Here is a 22405-nt window from a genome sequence, read left to right as displayed (position 1 = left end):
TCTGGCAGTGCTCCTCCTTGCACAAAGGCAGAGGTAGCGGTCCTGCTGCTGGGTTGTTGCCCTCCTATGGCCTCCTCCACGTCTCCTGATGTACTGGCCTGTCTCTTGGTAGCGCCTCCATCCTCTGGACACTACGCTGACAGACAAACCTTCTTGCCACAGCTCGCATTGATGTGCCATCCTGGATGAGCTGCACTACCTGAGCCACTTGTGTGGGTTGTAGACTCAGTCTCATGCTACCACTAGAGTGAAAGCACCGCCAGCATTCAAGTGACCAAAACATCAGCCAGGAAGCATAGGAACTGAGAATTGGTCTGTGGTTATCACCTGCAGAACCACTCCTTTATTTGGGGTGTCTTGCTAATTGCCTATAATTTCCACCTGTTGTCTACTCCATTTGCACAATAGCACGTGAAATGTATTGTCAATCAGTGTTGCTTCCTAAGTGGACAGTTTGATTTCACAGAAGTGTGATTGACTTGGATTTACATTGTGTTGTATAAGTGTTCCCTTTATTTTTTTGAGCAGTGTATATATTTCATCACCTGGTGAGTAAAAACCTCAAATGGCCCTACTCCTGAAGATCTGTCTGGATAAGCTGAAGTGGACTCGGCCCGAATACCATTATCAAATAAAATTGTATTTGTCACATGCGCCAAATACAACCTTAGCGTGAAATGCTTACTTTACAAGCCATTAACCAACAATGCAGTTAAGAAAAATAAGGGTTAAGAAAATATTTACTGATTAAACTAAAGTATAGCACAAATAAGTCCCACAATAAAATAAGAATAACGAGGCAATATACAGGGGGTACTGGTATCAAGTCAATGTGCGGTGGGACATGTAGGTAGGGGTAAAGTGACTATGTATAGATAATAAACAGCGAGTAGCAGTAGCGTAAAAAAAGGGGGGTGTCATTACAAATAGTCCAGGTAGCCATTTGATGAACTTTTCAGAAATGCTACGGCCTGGGGGTAAAAGCTGTTAAGGAGCCTTTTTGACCTAGACTTTGTGCTCCAGTACTGCTTGCCGTCCGGTAGCAGAGAGAACAGTCTATGATTAGGGTGGCTGGAGTCTGACCATTTTTAGGGCCCTCCTCTGACACCGCCTGGTATAAAGGTCCCGGATGGCAGGAAGCTTAGCCCCAGTGATGTACTGGGCCATACGCATTACACTCTGTAGAGCATTGTGATCGGATGCCAAGCAGTTGCCATACCAGGCAGTGACGCAACCAGTCAGGATGCTCGATGGTGCAGCTGTAGACCCTTTTGTGGATCTGAGGACCTATGCCAAATCCTTTCAGCCTCCAAGGGGGAATGGGCAGTGTTGTGCCCTCTTTACGACTGTCTCGGTGTGTTTGGACCATGACAGTTTGCTCCACTACAGCCCCTGCTCCACTACAGCCCCATCGATGTGAATGGGGGCCGTGCTAGGTCCGCCTTCTCCTGTAGTCCATGATCATCTCCTTTGTCTTGATCACGTTGAGGGAGAAGTTGTTGTCCTGGCACCACTCTGCCAGGTCTCTGACCTCCTCCCTATAGGCTGTCTCATCTTTGTCGATTATCAGGCCTACCACCATTGTGTCATCGGCAAACTTAAGAATGGTGTTGGAGTCGTGCTTGGCCTCGCAGTCGTGGGTGAACTGTGAGTATAGGAAGGGACTAAGCACGCACCCTTAAAGCGCCTCCGTTTTGAGGATCAGCGTGGCAGATGTGTTGCTACCTACCCTCACCACCTGAGGGCGGCCCGTCAGGAAGTCCAGGATCCAGCTGCAGAGTTGTTTAGTCCCAAGCTCCTTAGTTTAATGATGAGCTTTGGAGGTCACTATGGTCTTGAATACTGAGCTGTAGTCAACGAACAACATTCTCACGTAGGTGCTCCTTTTGTCCAGGTGGGAAAGGGTAATGTGGAGACAGTGGCCCTTGTGTCTAACTGCATATCCAAGTCCTTTCCATACAAGGAATGTCTCTTTTAATGCCATTTTTCCCATTGGAGGTAGTGTAAGTTTGAACAACATAGCCTAGAGTAGTTTGAACAGCCTGTTTTAGTGCCCTGCCTGGATAAGAATATGCGTATTTATCAGATTAAGAATGAGTTGCCAATTCCTTATACAATTGCACATTTATAAAACACATACTAGACAGCTAGCACATAAGTCTGTGGCTAAAATACTGCTAGAGGTACATGGAACCGCATTGGCACACGCAACAGAAACTGAGCATTCATTTTCCACATCATGTTCATTGACACCCGTCTGCTCTGTTAAAAATGTTGGGAATTGAGACATAAAAAGGGTATCGTTAAGGTTAAGTTCTCCTTTATTACAGTAAAATAATGCCAATATGTTTCGGTGTCCATATAACCAATTATGTCACACCAACCCTCAAATGCAAATAGGGAGTTGAAACTGCTTGTCAGACAGGATAGTCTTTCATCTTTGTTGTTGTGAGTGGCAGGGGGTGGGGCTTGGTGTCTGTGTGTGAGTGGGAAGGTGCACAGATCCCACAGCACAAAAGGGGCGAAGGAGACGAGACCAAAAAGACAAAACACACATAAAAACGGAAAAAAATGAAACCTCAATTCTTGCGGTACAGGTGATTGGAACATACTGAAACATACATTTGAATTAATTCGATATATCACCCAGCAGCAAAGATTTCAAAGTAACGATAACACACCCTGACACTCAGTCCATTTTAAAGAAGGCAAGAACAGTGCTATGCGCATTGAAGGAAGCTGTGGACAACGAGATGGATATGCTCAAGGAAACAAAGATGACCAAATTCGTTCCAAAGAGTGTAACGATTATAAGACCACCATCAACCAGAGTGTGAAAGAGGCTTATCCCTTACCAAGCACAGTGAGGGACTTAAATCGCTCAACCTGCTGGATGTACATCAGTCAGCAAGTTGGATCCCTTGCACGCCTACCAGTTGGATGCAGATTCTGAGAAAAACCTGACAATCAACACTCACCTTGGGCTGTGCAAGTATCGTCGCCTTAGCCACGGTGTCTCAAGTGCTACTTACCTTTTTTTAGTTGGTCATGGACCTACAAGGAATCACTGTATGGTGTGGGCACTGATCTCCCACATCATGCACAACTGATAATAAAACCCCATTGTGTTTGCTTTGCGGACACTATTGGACACAGAAAAGAACTAGGCCCAGATTGAAAAAGAGGCCCTGCCAATCTTCGGAGTCAAGAAATTACATAAGTATCTATACGGACAAAAGTTCATGTTGATTACAGACCAAAAGCCTCTTCTGGCTATCTTGGGACGCAAGTCTGCTGTTCTAACCTTAGCAGCATTGAGAATGCAAAGATGCACCCATACTCATGCCGAACGACGACATCGAATAAAGAAAGTCATCTGTTCACAGAAACACAGACGTGTTGTCAGGACTACCAAGAGAAGACAAAGACATCACAGCTGAGGGGGGAAGCATATTATACTTCTCACATGTGGATGAGCTGCCAATTTTTGCAAAATACTGAGCAAAGTACAAGAAAAGATCCTCTACTCAGCAAAGTGTGGCTCACAGTAAATGGGTGGCCATGCTACGTGACAGGTGAAACCATACTTCGTGAGAAGACACGAGTTGTCTAAACATCCTGGCACCTGTCGTATGACGGCCTTAGCCCGTAGCTACATCTGATGGCCAGAGTTGGACAGTGACATTCGGAAGGAAGTGCAGAGTTGCCAAATCTGCCAAACAGTACAGAAGGTGCCGGCTGTCGCACCACTTCACCCTTAGAGAATTCACATTTGTTTCACTGAAAAGGACAAGCAGAACGTTTTAGAGATCATCAACAGCTATTCAAAGTGTTTGGAAGTTATTCATGTGACATCAGCAAACCTCATCAAAAAGCTACAAAGGCTGTTCGCAGCCTACAGATCGTGCAAAAAAAATCATCCCAGACAATGGACCCCAGCTGGTCTCTTCCGATCAAGAAAACAATTCCTGAAAAACAATGGCATCAAGCAGACCCTTCTTCCCACCTACCATCCCGCCTCGAACAGCCAGTACTTAATTTGTGTAACATATACACTGGGGGCCTCCCGGGTGGCGCAGTGGTTAAGGGCGCTGTACTGCAGCGCCAGCTGTGCCATCAGAGTCCCTGGGCTCGTGGCCAGGCTCTGTTGTAACCGGCCGTGACCAGGAGGTCTGTGGGGCAACGCACAATTGGCCTTGCGTTGTGCGGGTTAGGGAGGGCTTGGTCGGTAGGGGTGTCCCTGTCTCATCACGCACCAGCGACTCCTGTGGCAGGCCGGGTGCAGTGCGCACCAACCAAGGTGGTTGAGTGTTTCAAATCTCTCATCCACTCTCTCACAGAAGTCGACCACAATGTTGAAGTAGTTGACTTCAAGGTTTTTCAGTGCGTCAGTCACTGGTTCATCAGGAGCCTCATAGCTGAAATTCCTCTGGCTGTTTCTTAATCTCGTCTCTTTCAGAACAGCCTCCACGTTCATTTCTTCATAAATACTTTTGGCTGTTGTCTGGGCCTCAGAATCCAGTTATGTACTGAGGGAGGCCTTTGCATTTGAGATTAAATTCACTTCGATATCCAACTGCATTGAGGTGGATTAGAGGAGCTTGTTCACCTTGTTTGTCATTGTCAGTATCTCACCCCATACGACACAGAAAATCACGTAGCGGTAGAACCCAACTTCCTCTGCAAGTGCTTGTGCCTCCACTTTGGCTACAGGATCGTTGATCGTCTGTCTGGCTTCCAGTAATGCCTCCCGAACTTCAGAAGCCTGATACCTGTTTGCATGAACACTTTGGAGCCTATTCTCCCATCTTGTGTCACTTCCATGACTTGTGTCACTCCACACATCTGTGTGCCAGCTGAGAAGGTGAAGAGCTTTTGCACATGCCCAAAAAACCCAACTGCATCTTTTGAAGATTTGGCAGCATCTGCAATGACAAGGTTAAGAGTATGTGCTCCACATGGGATGAACATGGTTCTGGGATTTCTTTTGAGCAGTCTGGCTTGTACTCCTTGGTGATTGCCCTTCATATTGAGCCCCACTATCATAAGCTTGCCCTCTGCAATCTTCAAATGGAAACTTCAACTCGTTCAGCTTATCTAAGATGACAGTGGACAGATTCAAGCCTGTTGTAACCTCAACATTCACAATGCCGAGGAAGTGCTCCTTGATCGCTTGCTTTCCCTTTAAAGCCACGCTTCTCAGAATAATGGACATTTGCTCCTGGTGACTGTCAGGTGTACAGTCCAAGAGAGAAGTACATTGAGTCTCTTACATGAGTCACTATTGCGTCCAGAATCTTGTCACGCTCATACTGTGTGCGCTTCCCAAGGTAATGAGCATGTGTGTCTCCATCTTTAATTTTGCTGAGATGATTTTCCATAAATGAGTCATATTTTGCCAGTAATTCAACCTCTTTTAGGAAGTCTCCATTATCTGGTTGGAAGAGATTGTCTGATGAACCCCTGAATGCTAGGTTTCTTTCAGCCAGAGACTCGGTGATACTCATTAAACATGCATGGACATCCAGCCATTTCTTTCAACCTCCAAATTTGTCATTTGTATCTGGTCAAGAGTCTGTCCCCGACTTAGGCGCAGATCAAGTTCTCTCCACTTAATCATATTATCTGTGTTCAGGACTACCCTCACGGTGTTTCAGAATGACGTTGATATTTGACCAGTCATTCTCCTCTACTGACAAACTTAAGCATAGCACCTGTAAATTATAGCTGCATTAGGCCCATTCAGGCTCGCCCCATGGACTTCCCGGTCACGGCCGGCTGCGACAGAGCCTGGGCTCGAACCCAGAGTCTCTGGTGGCACAGCTATCACTGCAATGCAGTGCCTTAGCCCATTGTGCCACTGCTTTCCATCTTGCATTAGTCTAGAGTTGTAACTAAACCTTGATTGAGAGACTAGACAATCATTGCCTTGTTTTAAAATGATGTGCGTCTATGAGGAGTGCAATCACACTCATATATTGTCTGGACTGGTCCCCACAGAGGTTGCTGCTGGAAAGCGCAATTTTCATTTTGTGCACTCGCACACAGTTATCCTTTCCGTGCTGCAGTTTATAAACACCATTACCCGTTGGCGTTTATCAAAAGTAATAAATAGTTGTATTTCACTCTCACTTTTCTCAGGCATAAAGTCACAGAACACAGCCCTGGAAGTGGCTGGCAAGCAAGCGAGACACAGACAGACCAAGAGATATCACTGCCCAGCTAGGTTAGCAAGACAGACAGACTAGAGATATCACTGAGCTAGGTGCACAAGCTAGGTTCATCAAACTTGGAGAGGAGAGAACATAAGTTTACCTGATTGCTCTTTCCACAATTCCCTGGTTTTTTCTCTTTTCGTGACCAGAAGGATAGTTCTGCCTCATCCTCTCATCAAAGTTGTAAACATTGACACGAAAGGGAGACGGGGCCTTTGCGTAAATAGCAGGCCCCTACACAACTTGCGTATAGGGCCGCCCGGCTCTGTCCAACAGACCGCTCCAGTCCTGACCACTCACCAATGTTCCCACACAGCAACCTCAGCCCAAGTCAAGTTGCTCAACCAGCACTGGAAACTGGAAACTTACCAGCTCCAGTGAACTCAAAGATTGCCACGAAAGTCTGCAGAGCGCAGGTACCCTGAAAGGATCAGTATGGTTCCTAAAAAACTTGACCTATAAATAAACAGAAACAAAAGTGTGCTCAGTTAAGAGACTGAGTTCAAAGACTAGAAAATAAAAAAAACTAGACTAAAAAGGTAAAAGGAAACGTTCTTAGTTCAGTTGTTGAAGTTTATTGAAAAAAAATCTTTAAAAAGAAAATCAAAAGCATAAAAAAATAGAAATTTGTGGGGTTTTTTTTATTTTTAAATTGTATCTCAAACAGACCGTTGAGAAAATGATTGCTTTTGTCTCAGAGGATGATGTCATGAACTGGCCAATCAGCGATCAACTGTCGTTGTAAGGACAGACGCTGGAAGACGAGAAGCAAGTACAGGGAGTGAGGATTTAATGAAAAAACAGATAGGAAACAAACCACTGAGAGCGTCTGGACAAGGGAAATATAACGACATTAATGCTGACAACGGGGATCAAACTGAGGAATAGACAGATATAGAGGAGGCAATCAATAAAGTGATGGAGTCCAGGTGAGTCCAATGAAGCGCTGATGCATGTAACGATGGTGACAGGTGTGTGTAATGATGGACCGTCTAGCGCCCTCGAGTGCCAGAGAGGGGGAGTGGGAGAAGGTATGACAGTTATTGGGGTACGCCCACACCATTCCAACACACAAAAGCTGCTATTCAACATACCCAATAAAAAAAAGTTGGAAGGAAAACTATTTCTCTTTAATTGTAATGAATTATTGGTCATATTTCATAGAAATCTGGAAGGACAGTTACTGTAGGGGAAAAAGTGTAATAGATTGGTCTTTAATACCACTTTAATACCACTAATTCCACACCAGCGTAGCCTGAAAATATTTTTCCTATCACAGATTGCCAGAACAATCCTTACATATAGTACTTGAAGAAAGGAAAAACCCACACTCACTGAAATATTCTTTACGTTTTAATGTACTGTATATATTTATTTTATGGCAGGACAAATGCAAAACAAATGGACCTCGTTTCGGTGGCAGCCTTCATCAGCATTCTCACATAGTAACTTCATTGGGAGGAAGGATGTTTGACGTGCTTTTACTTTTTTTCATACCTTCATTTATTCAACATAAAGAATATTAATACTGTATTGGTATCTCAAAAGCACCCCTTTAGACATATTGTTTGTGACAATATAATCTTCAAACATGTCAAATTTTCAGTGTGGGGGCTCTGGTACTTTTAATGTATGACCCATTTTATACAGTGCCTTCAGAAAGTATTCAAACAAAAATGTCTAATTTGCATAACTATTTACACCCCTGAGTCAATACTTTGTAGAAGCACCTTTCTATTACAACTGAGTCTTTTTCGGTAAGTCTCTGAGCTTTGCACACCTGGATTGTACAATATTTGCCCTTTTTATTTTATTTTTATTCTTCAAGCTCTATCACGTTGATTGTTGATCATTGCTAGACAGCCATTCTCATGTCTTGCCATAGAGTTAAGCTGATTTAAGTTAAAACTAACTAAGCCACTCAGGAACATTCAATGTCATCTTGGTAAGCAAATCCAGTGTAGATTTGGTGTTGTGTTTTAGGTTTTTGTCCTTCTGAAAGTTGAATTAGTCTCCCAGTGTCTGTTGGAAAGCAGACTGAACTAGGTTTTCCTCTGAGCATATAGCTTTATTCGGTTTATTTCCCCCCCTAAAAAACTCCCTAGTCCTTGCTGATGACAAGCATACCCATAACATGATGCAGCCACCACCATGCTTCAAATATGAAGAGTGTAATCAGTATTGTGTTGACTTTTCCAAACATAATGCTTTGTATTCAGGATAAAAGGCTCATTTATTTGCCACTTTTTTTCAGTATTACTTAAGTGCCTTGTTGCAAATAGGATGCATGTTTTGGAATAGTTTTATTCTGCAGGCTTCCTTTCATTTAGGTTAATATTGTAGAGTAACTACAATGTTGTTGATCCATCCTCTGTTTTCTCAAATCCCTGAGCAGTTTGCTTCCTATCCAGCAACTGAGTTAGGAAGGACACCTGTATCTTTGTAGTGACTGGGTGTATTGATACACCATCCAATAGCCTAATTAATAACTTCACCATGCTGAAAGGGTTATTCAGTGTCTGCTTTTTATGTATGTAATTTTATACACACACAGTGCCTTGCGAAAGTATTCGGCCCCCTTGAACTTTGCGACCTTTTGACACATTTCAGGCTTCAAACATAAAGATATAAAACTATTTTTTTGTGAAGAATCAACAACAAGTGGGACACAATCATGAAGTGGAACGACATTTATTGGATATTTCAAACTTTTTTAACAAATCAAAAACTGAAAAATTGGGCGTGCAAAATTATTCAGCCCCCTTAAGTTAATACTTTGTAGCGCCACCTTTTGCTGCGATTACAGCTGTAAGTCGCTTGGGGTATGTCTATCAGTTTTGCACATCGAGAGACTGAAATTTTTTTCCATTCCTCCTTGCAAAACAGCTCGAGCTCAGTGAGGTTGGACGGAGAGCATTTGTGAGCAGCAGTTTTCAGTTCTTTCCACAGATTCTCAATTTGATTCAGGTCTGGACTTTGACTTGGCCATTCTAACACATGGATATGTTTATTTTTGAACCATTCCATTTTGCTTTATGTTTTGGATCATTGTCTTGTTGGAAGAAAAATCTCCGTCCCAGTCTCAGGTCTTTTGCAGACTCCATCAGGTTCTTCCAGAATGGTCCTGTATTTGGCTCCATCTTCCCATCAATTTTAACCATCTTCCCTGTCCCTGCTGAAGAAAAGCAGGCCCAAACCATGATGCTGCCACCACCATGTTTGACAGTGGGTATGGTGTGTTCAGGGTGATGAGCTGTGTTGCTTTTACGCCAAACATAACGTTTTGCATTGTTGCCAAAAAGTTCAATTTTGGTTTCATCTGACCAGAGCACCTTCTTCCACATGTTTGGTGTGTCTCCCAGGTGGCTTGTGGCAAACTTTAAACAACACTTTTTATGGATATCTTTAAGAAATGGCTTTATTCTTGCCACTCTTCCATAAAGGCCAGATTTGTGCAATATACGACTGATTGTTGTCCTATGGACAGAGTCTCCCACCTCAGCTGTAGATCTCTGCAGTTCATCCAGAGTGATCATGGGCCTCTTGGCTGCATCTCTGATCAGTCTTCTCCTTGTATGAGCTGAAAGTTTAGAGGGACGGCCAGGTCTTGGTAGATTTGCAGTGGTCTGATACTCCTTCCATTTCAATATTATCGCTTGCACAGTGCTCCTTGGGATGTTTAAAGCTTGGGAAATCTTTTTGTATCCAAATCCGGCTTTAAACTTCTTCACAACAGTATCTCGGACCTGCCTGGTGTGTTCCTTGTTCTTCATGATGCTCTCTGTGCTTTTAACGGACCTCTGAGACTATCACAGTGCAGGTGCATTTATACGGAGACTTGATTACGCACAGGTGGATTGTATTTATCATCATTAGTCATTTAGGTCAACATTGGATCATTCAGAGATCCTCACTGAACTTCTGGAGAGAGTAAAGGGGCTGAATAATTTTGCACGCCCAATTTTTCAGTTTTTGATTTGTTAAAAAAAGTTTGAAATATCCAATAAATGTCGTTCCACTTCATGATTGTGTCCCACTTGTTGTTGATTCTTCACAAAAAAATACAGTTTTATATCTTTATGTTTGAAGTCTGAAATGTGGCAAAAGGTTGCAAAGTTCAAGGGGGCCGAATACTTTCGCAAGGCACTGTACCAAACGATGCCCTTCTTTGCAAGGTATTGAAACACCTCTGGTCTTTGTGGTTGAATCTGTGCTTGAAATTCACTTCTAGATTGAGGAACCTTACAGATCATTGTATGTGTGGGGTACAAAGATGGGGTAGTTTTTCAAAAAATCATGTTAACCCTTATTATTGAACAGGAAATGAGTCCATGCAACTTAGTGCGATTTGTTAAGTATATTTTTTACTGCTGAACTTATTTAGGCTCACCATAACAAAGGGGTTGAATACTTATTGACTGAAGACATTACAGATTCTCTTTTTTATTAATTTCAAAACTGTATTGTGTGTAGATCAGTGACACAAATCTAAATGTAATCAATGTTACATTCAGGCTGTAACACAACATGTGGAAAATGTCAAAGGGTGTAAATACTTTCTGAAGACTGTACACAGGAATGGACATAATGGGCTCTATTTTTGGCTGGCGTAAGTGAGCACAATTATCAAATGCATGCTTGTTTGCAATTTCGACCTGTTACAGCAGTTCTTCTACACTGAACAAAAATATAAATGCAACATGTAAAGTGTTGGTCCCATGTTTCATGAGCTGAAATAAAAGATACCAGAAATGTTCCATATGCACAAAAAGCTTATTACTCTCAAATGTGTTTACATCCCTATTAGTGAGCATTTCTCCTTTGCCGAGATAATCCATCCACCTAACAGGTGTGGCATATCAAGAAGCTGATTAAACTTCTTATGGCTGCAATCCCGTTAACGGGAGCGATATGTCAGCCAGTGAAAGTGCAGGGCGCCAATTTCAAAATATCAAATCTCAATTAAAATTCCTCAAACATACATGTATCTCATACCATTTTAAAGCTAATCTCGTTGTTAATCCCATCACTGTCTGATTTCAAATATGCTTTACAGCAAAAGCACCACAAACAATTTAGGTCACCACATAGCTACAGAAAAACACAGCAATTTTTCCAGCAAAAGATTTTCCAGACAGAGTCACACAAACTACAAATAGAGAGAAAATGAATCACTAACCTTCGATGATCTTCATCAGTTGACACTCGTAGGACTTCATGTTACACAATACATGTATGTTTTGTTTCATAAAGTCAAAATATGAGTTTACATTGGCACATTACATTCACTAGTTCCAAAAGCATCCAGTGATTTTGCATAGCCACATCATTAAAAAGAAATACTCATCATAAATGTAGATGATAATATAAGTTATACACATGGAATGATAGATATACCTCTCCTTAATGCAACCGCTGTGTCAGAATTTAAAAAAACGGAATAAGAAACCCATGAAATAATCTGAGACGGCGCTCAGAAGTAAAAATCACAATAGCCGCAACGATGGCGCCAACATAAACAAGAAATTATGTGATAAATATTCCCTTACCTTTAATCTACATCAGAAAGCACTCCAGGTATCCCAGGTCCACAATAAATGTTTGTTTTGTTCGATAATATCCGTTATTTATGTCCAAATACCTTGTTTTGTTAGCGTGTTTGGTATACATATCCAAACGCTCATTCTGGTCAGCGTTACATCGGACAAAAACTTTAAAAAGTTATATTACAGGTCAAAGAAACATTTCAAACTAAGTACAGAATCAATCATTAGGATGTTTTTAACATATAGCTTCAATAAAGTTCCAACCGGAGTATTCCTTCGTGTCTTCATGAGCAATAGAACGCAAGTGGGTTCCATGAGGAATAAGCGTGGTCAGAAAAGGGCTGCTTGATAGACACCTGATAGATTCTGCTCTCATTCAGTCCCACAACAACGTAGAAGTCTCATTCAAATTTCTATTGATGGTTGACATCTAGTGGAACCCCTAGGCAGTGCAACATCGTTAATATCTCAAGGGGATTTCATTTTGGACTCTGGTGAATACATACTAAACTCAGATTTCTCACTTCTTGTTTTGATTTCTCCTTAGGATTTTGCCTGCTATATGAGTTCTGTTATACTCACAGACATCATTCAAACAGTTTTAGAAACGTTAGTGTTTCCTATTCAATACTAATAATAATATGCATATATTAGCAACTGAGACTGAGGAGCAGGCCGTTTACTTTGGACAACTTATTCATCCAAGCTACTCAATACTGCCCCCCAGCCATAAGAAGTTAAACAGCATGATCATTACACAGGTGCACCTTGTGCTGGGGACAATAAAAGGCTTCTCTAAAATGTGCAGTTTTGTCGCACAACACAATGCCACAGATGTCTCAAGTTTTGAGGGAGTGTGCAATTGGCATGCTGACTGCAGGAATGTCCAGCAGAGCTGCTGCCAGAGAATTTGATGTTAATTTCTCTATCATAAGCTGCTTCCAATGTCATTTTAGAGAATTTGGCAGTATGTCCAACCAGCCTCACAACCGCAGACCCACCTGTATGGTGTTGTCGGGGGAGCAGTTTGCTGATGTCCACGTTGTGAACAGAGTGCCCCATGTTTGGCGGTTGGGTCATGGCACAGTATGGGCAGGCATAAGCTACAGACAATGAACACAATTGCATTTTATTGATGGCAATTTGAATGCACAAAGATACTGTAACAAGAGGCCCATGTCATTGAGCATGTTTGGGATTATCTGCATCGACGTGTACGACAGCGTGTTCCAGTTCCCGCCATCATCCAGCAACTTTGCACAGCCATTGAAGAGGAGTGGGACAACATTCCACAGGCCACAATCAACAACCTGATCAACTTTATGCAAAGGAGATGTGTCGTAATGCATGATGCAAATGGTGGTCACACCAGATACTGACTGGTTTTCTGATCCACGCCACCACTTTTTGTTGAAGGTACTATATCTGTGACCAACAGATGCATATCTGTATTCGGTAAAATCTTTGAAAATATTGTATGTTGCGTTTTATATTTTTGTTCAGTATATTTTCAAACCCTAGCTCCAGGATTGATAATGTACCTGTTTTATATAAGCTTGCTTGCGCTAAGGTGAGAGGGGTGGCAATATCTGAGCTGTGTCCTTAAAACCGTGTGCCAAAGTTCCAATTTCAGTATTCATTGGTGGGGATATTTAAAACCAGCCTAAAGCTGGTTTTAGCAGTAACGTCGTTGATTATGGCATGGATTTTGACAACGGAAGCGTAACCTTTCCAACCGTGACGCACAGTGCCCATATGCACATGGAACAAGAGAGAGATGTGCTTTTTGTGCCTGTAAAAATTGAAAACAAATGTTTTTTTTCACAATTTTTTGTTTAATTTCATTAAAAACCAAGCATAGCTTCCCCTCCTCTCAATGAAGGCAGTTTTTTTGGTCATAGCCAATCCATTTGCCAAGTAGTCAAAACTATAGACCATAAAGTGTTTAGCTCATGATACCGCTTTGAAGTAAATCTTAATTACCAAAGCTTTATTAAAAGTTCAAGTTCGGTAGCAGCCAAACATCCCCTTTTTATCCATGTAGGCTATTACGTTATTGTAGCCAGCTCCTGTTATTATTTTGGATGTGTGTAAAAACTTCCATGTGGGCCACATGTGTCAAACTCATTCCACCAAGGTGTGTGCCTGTGGGTTTTCGCTCCTCCCTTGTACTTGATTGATGAATTAAGGTCACTAATAACTAAGGAACTCCCCTCACCTCATTGTCTAGGGCTTAATTGAAAGGAAAAGCAAAAACCCGCAGACACTAGGCCCTCCATGGAATTAGTTTGACACTCCTGATGTAGACTATATGCCCATCATGGAACGAGATATGAGATAATCTGATGACACTGGTATTTGGAAACATTGAAGTTATTTTCCTGTAACAATTGCTTGTTTTCCATGTAACTTGAAAAAAAAAACTATTACAACACTGTTGACTGTCAACACGTCAAACATATTGAGCAAACACTGCATGTTTTGTTTTGTGCTTTTGCTATCACGGTTGTTGAGCGGTACTGCAGGTATCTTTAGTGGAAAACAGGATCCCCATTATAGTGAATGGAAAAATTGCAATCTTCGTGTAAAATATATATATATATATATTCAAAGACACTCATGGTACCAATAGTTTCATGTAATACACCAGATGTATGTTCTTGAACAGATTCTTTAAAAATTGCACACAGATGAAGTTATATGGATAATTTAGTTTCTAAGGGCAGCCTGCAGTACCTCAGTCGGCCTTCAACTTCAGTTATTCAATGAGAGGGTGCAGCACTGAACTAGTCTGCAACGTCCCTTTCTGGTGTAGCTCAAACGAAGCATGTTATGTCTCCATGAGACGCAATCTTAACTGACTTAATTTGTCTTCAATGCGCTATTGGCTGCAGTCCAAACGCAAAGTAGACAGCCCTCGGCCCTTGAATGACGTTTTACATCGTCACATCTGAGTGTACTTCAAATGTCCCTTGCTCAAGCGAGGGAGAGTGATGATCGGAGAAGCAACCTAAAGCTATTAATGTACCTAGCAAGCTAACGTAGCTAGCTATCACTCCTGTCATCTAGGTAGCTACAGTTACCCATAGCTGGCTAGCTAGTTTTATAGTTTTGGTAATTTATTCCAATACATTTCAGAATTACACAAAATATGTTTATGAAGCTAGCTACGTTGTATAGGCTCCTTCCTATGAGACTAAGCCAATTTGAGTGTCATTCCCATTTGCCAACTCTAAAATCAATGTCATCTATATATTTTCTTTAGCAAGCTTTAGCAAGCTAGCGTCATAATTATGTCTCACATGCTGAAAATGCAGCCGTGTTGATTACATTTGACATTTCGTGGCCACCAGAGTTTGACACGACTACAGTTTGCATTCAACTGTGGGTCTTGTTATCAAAGTTATCAAAGTTCTTCACTCTCTAACTCGAGGGTCGAGGGGGCGATGTTTGTGAATTGGACCTCCACTTAATTAAGTTGGCAATCAAACTGCATCCAGTTTTAACGGGAATCTCTCCAAGGGAAAGTGGCGAGGGCGACGGCTGAGGGGGTAACATTAACTTGTTTGGACTGCAGCCATTGAGTCTTTAAATAGGAATGAATGGTGTCACGTGATCGATGGCTTTGTCCATTCATATATACAATCATTGATTTCTACTCTTACCCCACTCTTTCCCAGGAAAAAGGAGGAACATTCAGTGGGATGTTCAAAAGATCCTCTAAACCAGCAGAACACTCAGTACCTGTGCAGGTGATAATGATGTTAATATATTAAACTATTACAATGTATCTACATCTTGATTTGATGACGTCTGACTGTGTTGACTTAACATGCATCCTATTGATAGGATAATATGTCTGTAAACACTGAGCTCTCAGCCAGCAACGTCAGCCTCAACAACAACACTAAGGTATGTGTGAGGCTGGGGGAGACTTTCATCACTGCTCATTGATCAATGGGCAAAATTATCAACTTGCCTCCTACTTTTTTTTCAGGAGAAAGGAGGGATGTTCAAAGGAATTTTAAAGAAGTCTCCCAAGCCTTCCCAAGATGTAACACATGCTCAGGTGTGTGTGTCCATGTCTCAAGGCTTAAAAATCCTTCTTTAACCTGTCTCCTCCCCTTCAGCTACACTGATTGAAGTGGATTTAACAAGTGACATCAATAAGGGATCATACTGTAGCTTTCACTTGGATTCACCTGGTCAGTCTGTATCATGGAAAGAGGTGTCCTTAATGTTTTGTATACTCAGTGTATATTATCTTAACTGATATGTTTCAGTAATTGGAGGATATTGTATGAAAAATGTTTTTATGCACAAGTATATGTATTTTTAGAACACATGTACTGTTTACTGTGTCTCAGGATCATTTGTCAACAGACAGTGAGCTTTCATCCAGGCGAGGCAGCGATGACAGTCTCATTGTCAACATCAACACTAAGGTTAGTCTTGAGTTAACAGATTCCTCATTTGACTATTTCCAATGGCATACAGTGGGATCACCACTGACCTGCACTTATTTTACAGGAGAAGGGGGGAGTGTTCAGTGGAATGTTTAGAAAATCCCCCAAGCCCCTGGGGGATAGGACACATTCTCAGGTGAGTGTGATGTCTCTTCAGAGGTATAGTTTACCTAACAAACTGTAAACAACCTTGTAACGGAATAGTAGTTTTTCACGTGGCAACATTGATAGTCACAGGTAAACCTAAAATGCATATTGTCTTTTAGGGTAATCTGGATGACCTATCTACTCACAGTGATCTCTCAGCCAGCACTGCCAGTCTCTCGGAAAAGACCTCGAAGGCGAGTTTTACCCATAAACTTAGCATAGTCCTCATTTTACTTTTATGATTTCTGCTTCGCGTTGATTTATACTATTTGCTTGTACCTGTACTAATTCTCTGTAGAATTATTTGACTCAGTTAGTCCTACTATATGTAGGGTATCCACCCACTCTATCCAGAGACGGTGAAAATTAGCTTTGATGAAATTTTACTTCCTTATGTTAGAAAATACATTTAACCAAGACAAATATGATGATTCATGTTCTGAATTGTTCATTGGGGTCTTTCACTAACATTTGATGAATATTATATCAACAAATTCGGATTTCGTAATGTACTACATCAGATAATAAGCACCGAGCTCTGTTGACAGAGCGGTGCAGCTTTCTCGCAACTACTTTTGAGGATATTACATGTTGTGGGTGTTGTGTTCCAAAAAAAATTCAGCGGGTCACAAAAAGCTAAATTAGCTTGACACTAACTGAATTAAATGTAAAAGCATTTGAAAATAAAACGCTTGGGGTATGCTCAGTGATCCGTTGACATTTCACTGAGATACACTTGTTTTTGTGAGAAGCTTTTCATATTAATTTTGCATTACTATGAAAAGCGTATACTAAAATATGAAAATACCACATGTCATGTCCCAAATTGATATCTCTATATTGTTTTATGCCCTGCGGATTCAAGAAGACAGATTACGAGTTCAATTGGAAAGTAATGTGATCTGATTATAATAAACCAATGACTGTTCATCTGGGTAAGGGGGTGGCTCTAGACCATCCTATCAGGGCTGTGTATGTAAATATCTTCAAATTTGTTTCCTGATGCCCACACGATCAAAACTGAGCATTTCTAGGGCCAAAGGAGGCTCAGGGAAATAAAATATTGCAAATATATTTTGGAATTCTTTTCATTAAATAAACACATACGGGGATTATATTAGACATACAAAGCATTCTGAAAGTATTCAGACCCCTTTGATTTTTCCACATTTTGTTTCATTACAGCCTTGATCAAATATTTTTTTCCTCATCAATCTACAGACAATAACCCATGATGACGAAGAAAAAACAGTTTTTTATCAATTTTATGAAAATAATTTAACTGAACTATCACGGATTTCTGTTTAGTTTTTAAAATAAATGTTACAAACATTTCTAAAAACCTGTTTTTGCTTTGTCGTTATGGGAAAAGGTGAAGGGGTCTAAATACTTTCTGAATACTTTTTATTTAAAAATAAAATGACAAAAACTGCTTTGGGGTTTTAACTTTAGCTGACATAAAGCTGTGAAATTTTCCTTATTTTTGACCTGTTTTTTTTCTGTCCTCCATTGAGTTCGTCACCCTAATTTTGGCCATCCTACAAGGGTAAAAACTCTAATAGCTTTTGAACGAATTATGATAATGACATGAGGTTTGTACCATTGGTTTTCTTAGAGGATTATCTACACATTGGTCAAAATATACAGTTTTGATTGGACACCCTACTATATAAAAAGGACAACTAAACAATATCATCCAGTAGGCTTTAACTCCTCTAGATGCTTTTGATGTTGATGAGTGATGACATTTGATACTTTATTGCAGGATAAGGAAAGGGATGAAGACCTATCATGCTCTAGGGAGAAACTCACCTTTTCTGACAAACACTTTGAAGCCAAGCAGGTGAGGATTTTGGTGGGGTTTATTTTTGTACTATTTTTGGTACTCTTTATACTTCAATTGGGAACTTCAGTTCTCAAAACGTACTTAGTATTTATTTTTCATATAACAACCTTAGTGTTCAGGTCAAGTCTAAGGTACTTGTTCCCTCTCTGCGTGTGTCAGGGCGAACGTTCTACAAACAATGATCTCTCAGACAGCAATGAAAGTTTATCAGAAAAAACCTGCCCACCAACCGACACCAGTCCTTACATACACTATATATACAAAAGTATGTGGACATCCCTTTTTAAAATGGCCGATTCGACTATTTCAGCCACACGCGTTGCTGACAGGTACATAAAATCAAACACACTGCCATGCAATCTCCAAAGACAAACATTGGCAGTAAAATGGCCTTACTGAAGCGTTCAGTGACTTTCAACGTGGCACCGTCATAGGAAGCCAGCTTTCCAACAAGTCAGTTCCTCAAATTTCTGCCCTGCTAGAGCTGCCCCGGTCAACTGTAAGTGCTGTTATTGTGAAGTGGAAACGTTTAGGAGCAACAACTGCTCAGCCACGAAGTGCTAGGCCACACAATCTCACAGAATGGGACAGCCGAGTGCTGAAGTGCCTAGCGCTGTTGTCAGTTGCAACACTCACTACCAAGTTCCAAACTGGAAGCAACGTGAGCACAATAAATGTTTGTCGGGAGCTTCATGAAATGGGTTTCCATGGACGAGCAGCCACACACAAGCCTAAGATCACCATGCGCAATGCCAAGCGTCAGCTGGAGTAGTGTAAAGCTCGCCGCAATTGGACTCTGCAGCAGTGGAACTGGAGTGACAAATCATGCTTCACCATCTGGCAGTTCAACGGACTAATCTGGGTTTGTCAGATGCCAGGAGAACTCTACCTGACCGAATGCATAGTGCAACTGTAAAGTTTGGTGGATGAGGAATAATGGTCTGGAGCTGTTTTTCATCGTTCAGGCCAGGCACCTTAGTTCCACTGAAGGGAAATCTTAACGCTACAGAATACAATGACATTGTAGATGATTCTGTGCTTCCAACTTTGTGGCAACAGTTTGTGGAAGGCCCTTTCCTGTTTCAGCATGACAATGCCCTGTGCACAAAGCGAGGTACATACAGAAATGGTTGCCGACTGCGAGCCAGGCCTAATTGCACAACATCAGTGCTTGACCTCACTAATGCTCTTGTGGCTGAATCGAAGAAAGTCCCCACACAGAAGTGTTGACGCTGTTATAGCAGCAAAGGGGGGACCAATTTCATATTAATGGCCATGATTTTGGAATGAGATGTTTGACGAGCAGGTGTCCACATACTTTTTGTCATGTAATGTACCTTTTTTTATAATTAAATATTATTGATGCATCTTATTTACTTAGAGACCCATGCAGATTTGCGAAGGATATACGTGTTTATATCAAATCAAATTTTATTAGTCACATGCTCCGAATACAGCAGGTTACAGTCAAATGCTTACTTACGAGCCCCTAACCAACAATGCAGTTAAAAAAATACAGATAAGAATAAGAAATAAAAGTAGCGAGTAATTAAAGAGCAGCAGTAAAATAACAATAGTGAGACTATATACAGGGGGATATCATACCGGTACAGAGTCAATGTGTCAGAACAAATTCTTATTTTCAATGACGGCCTAGGAACGGTGGGTTAACTGCCTCGTTCAGGGGCAGAACGACAGATTTTCACCTTGTCAGCTCGGGGGATCCAATCTTGCAACCTTACAGTTAACTAGTCCAACGCAATAACGACCTGCCTCTTGTTGCACTCCACAAGGAGACTGACTGCCTGTTACTCGAATGCAGTAAGCCAAAGTAAGTTGCTAGCTAGCATTAAACTTACAATAAATCAATCATAATCACTAGTTAACTACACATGGTTGATGATATTACTAGATATTATTTAGCGTGTCATGCGTTGCGTATAATCTGACTGAGCATACAAGTATCTAAGTATCTGACTGAGCGGTGGTAGGCAGAAGCAGGCGTGTAAACATTCATTTAAACAGCACTTTCATGCGTTTTGCCAGCAGCTCTTCGTTGTGTGTCAAGCATTGCACTGTTTATGATTTCAAGCATATCAACTCCCGAGATGAGGCTGGTGTAACGAAGTGAAATGGCTGGCTAGTTAGCTCACGCTAAAAGCGTTTCAAACGTCACTCGCTTGCTCTGAGCCTTGGAGTGGTTGTTTCCCTTGCTCTGCATGGGTAACGCTGCTTCGAGGGTGGCTGTTGTCGTTGTGTTGCTGGTTCGAGCCCAGGGAGGAGCGAGGAGAGGGACGGAAGCTATACTGTTACACTGGCAATACTAAAGTGCCTATAAGAACATCCAATAGTCAAAGGTTAATGAAATACAAATGGTATAGAGAGAAATAGTCCTATAATTCCTATAATAACTACAACCTAAAACTTCTTACCTGGGAATATTGAAGACTCATGTTAAAAGGAACCACCAGCTTTCATATGTTCTCATGTTCTGAGCAAGGAACTTAAACGTTAGCCATCTTACATGGCACATATTGCACTTTTACTTTCTTCTCCAACACTTTGTATTTGCATTATTTAAACCAAATCGAACATGTTTCATTATTTCTTTGAGGCTAAATTGATTTTATTGATGTATTATATTAGGTTAAAATAAGTGTTCATTCAGTATTGTTGTAATTGTCATTATTACAAATAAAATAAAATAAATCAGCCGATTAATAGGTATCAGCTTTTTTGGTCCTCCAATAATCGGTATCGGCGTTGAAAAATCATAATCGGCCGACCTCTAGTCAGGATGCCCTCGATGGTGCAGCTATAGAACCTTTTGAGGATCTGAGAACCCATGCCAAATCTTTTCAGTCTCCTGAGGGGGAATAGGTTTTGTCGTGCCCTCTTCACAACTGTCTTGGTGTGCTTGGACCATGTTAGTTTGTTGGTGATGTGGACACAGCTCTCAACCTGCTCCACTACAGCCCTGTCGATGAGAATGGGGGTGTGCTCTGTCCTCCTTTTCCTGTAATCTACAATCATCTCCTTTGTCTTGATCATGTTGAGGGAGAGGTTGTTGTCCTGGCACCACACGCCCAGGTCTCTGACCTCCTCCCTATAGGCTGTTGCGTCGTTGTCGGTGATCTGGCCTACCACTATTGCGTCATCGGCAAACTTAATGATGGTGTTGGAGTCGTGCCTGGGCATACAGTCATGAGTGAACAGGGAGTACAGGAGGGGACTGAGCATTCACCCCTGAGGGGCCACTGTGTTGAGGATCAGCGTGGCGGATGTGTTGTTACCGACCCTTACCACCTGGGAGCGGTCTGTCAGGATGTCCAGGATCCAGTTGCAGAGGGAGGTGTTTAGTCCCAGGGTCCTTAGCTTATTGATGAGCTTTGAGGGCACTATGGTGTTGAACGCTGAGCTGTAGTCAATTAATAGCATTCTCACATTGGTGTTCCTTTTGTCCAGGTGGGACAGGACAGCTGTGCTTCCCTTTGTAGTCTGTAATGGTTTGCAAGCCCTGCCACATCCGACGAGCGTCGGAGCCGGTCTAGTACGAATCGATCTTTGCCTGTTTGATGGCTATTCAATCTTGTTTTGTTTTAGGGTGGCATAATGGGGAAGATGTTCAGGAATCCATTTAACTCCTCAACTCAGGTAATCCATTACTGTATAAAAATTACTAGACTGTCTGACCAAGTAGGCTTTCATTCTTCAAGTAATGGTATTTATGATGAGATTGATAACATTCCTTCAATCGCAGGATAAGGAGAGGACTGAAGACACATCAAGATCAAGGGACAAACTAATGTCATCTGATAAACATTCCAATGCCAAAGATGTAAGCATTTTAGTAGAATGTCTTTCAGTACTCTTCAATTGTACAATATGGTATCTCCATGCTGAATATATACTGTTACTTACCTTTGATAGAGTATATTTTTAATATGGCAACATAAATATTCAAATAAAATAAAAAACTGAGTTTGTTACTTAATTTATACAACACACACATTCCCAGCAGCCTTTGCTTCTCTCCAACTCCCACAAAAAAATACAGGACCAGAACAGTGAGTGACTGTGTGTGTCCTTGTCAGGTCAAAAGCAATCTTATCCAGAGAGATAGGAAGGAAGGAACTGAAATGCCAGCAGTTGCTCCTAGACTCACTGAAGAGGTAGGCAAAAAGA

The 22405-nt window shown here is 41.5% G+C and overlaps 1 protein-coding gene across 3 annotated transcripts in view; it reads left to right on the top strand.

The window, feature by feature from the left end:
• LOC135559002 (uncharacterized) overlaps positions 1-22405 on the top strand; it is a 34856-nt gene that overhangs the window by 5067 nt on the left and 7384 nt on the right. For all 3 annotated transcript variants that reach the window (XM_064993293.1, XM_064993292.1, XM_064993291.1), the window contains exons 2-11: positions 15442-15513; positions 15611-15673; positions 15759-15830; positions 16129-16206; positions 16292-16363; positions 16494-16568; positions 18140-18217; positions 21824-21874; positions 21981-22058; positions 22315-22392. In XM_064993293.1, the coding sequence (XP_064849365.1) occupies positions 15442-15513; positions 15611-15673; positions 15759-15830; positions 16129-16206; positions 16292-16363; positions 16494-16568; positions 18140-18217; positions 21824-21874; positions 21981-22058; positions 22315-22392 (717 nt within the window). The remainder of the gene's footprint in view (positions 1-15441; positions 15514-15610; positions 15674-15758; positions 15831-16128; positions 16207-16291; positions 16364-16493; positions 16569-18139; positions 18218-21823; positions 21875-21980; positions 22059-22314; positions 22393-22405) is intronic.

Source organism: Oncorhynchus masou, chromosome 17 (assembly GCF_036934945.1).
Source record: "Oncorhynchus masou masou isolate Uvic2021 chromosome 17, UVic_Omas_1.1, whole genome shotgun sequence".
In the NCBI taxonomy this organism is placed as follows: Eukaryota; Metazoa; Chordata; class Actinopteri; order Salmoniformes; family Salmonidae; genus Oncorhynchus; species Oncorhynchus masou.
This window is presented reverse-complemented; position numbering and strand designations above follow the sequence as displayed.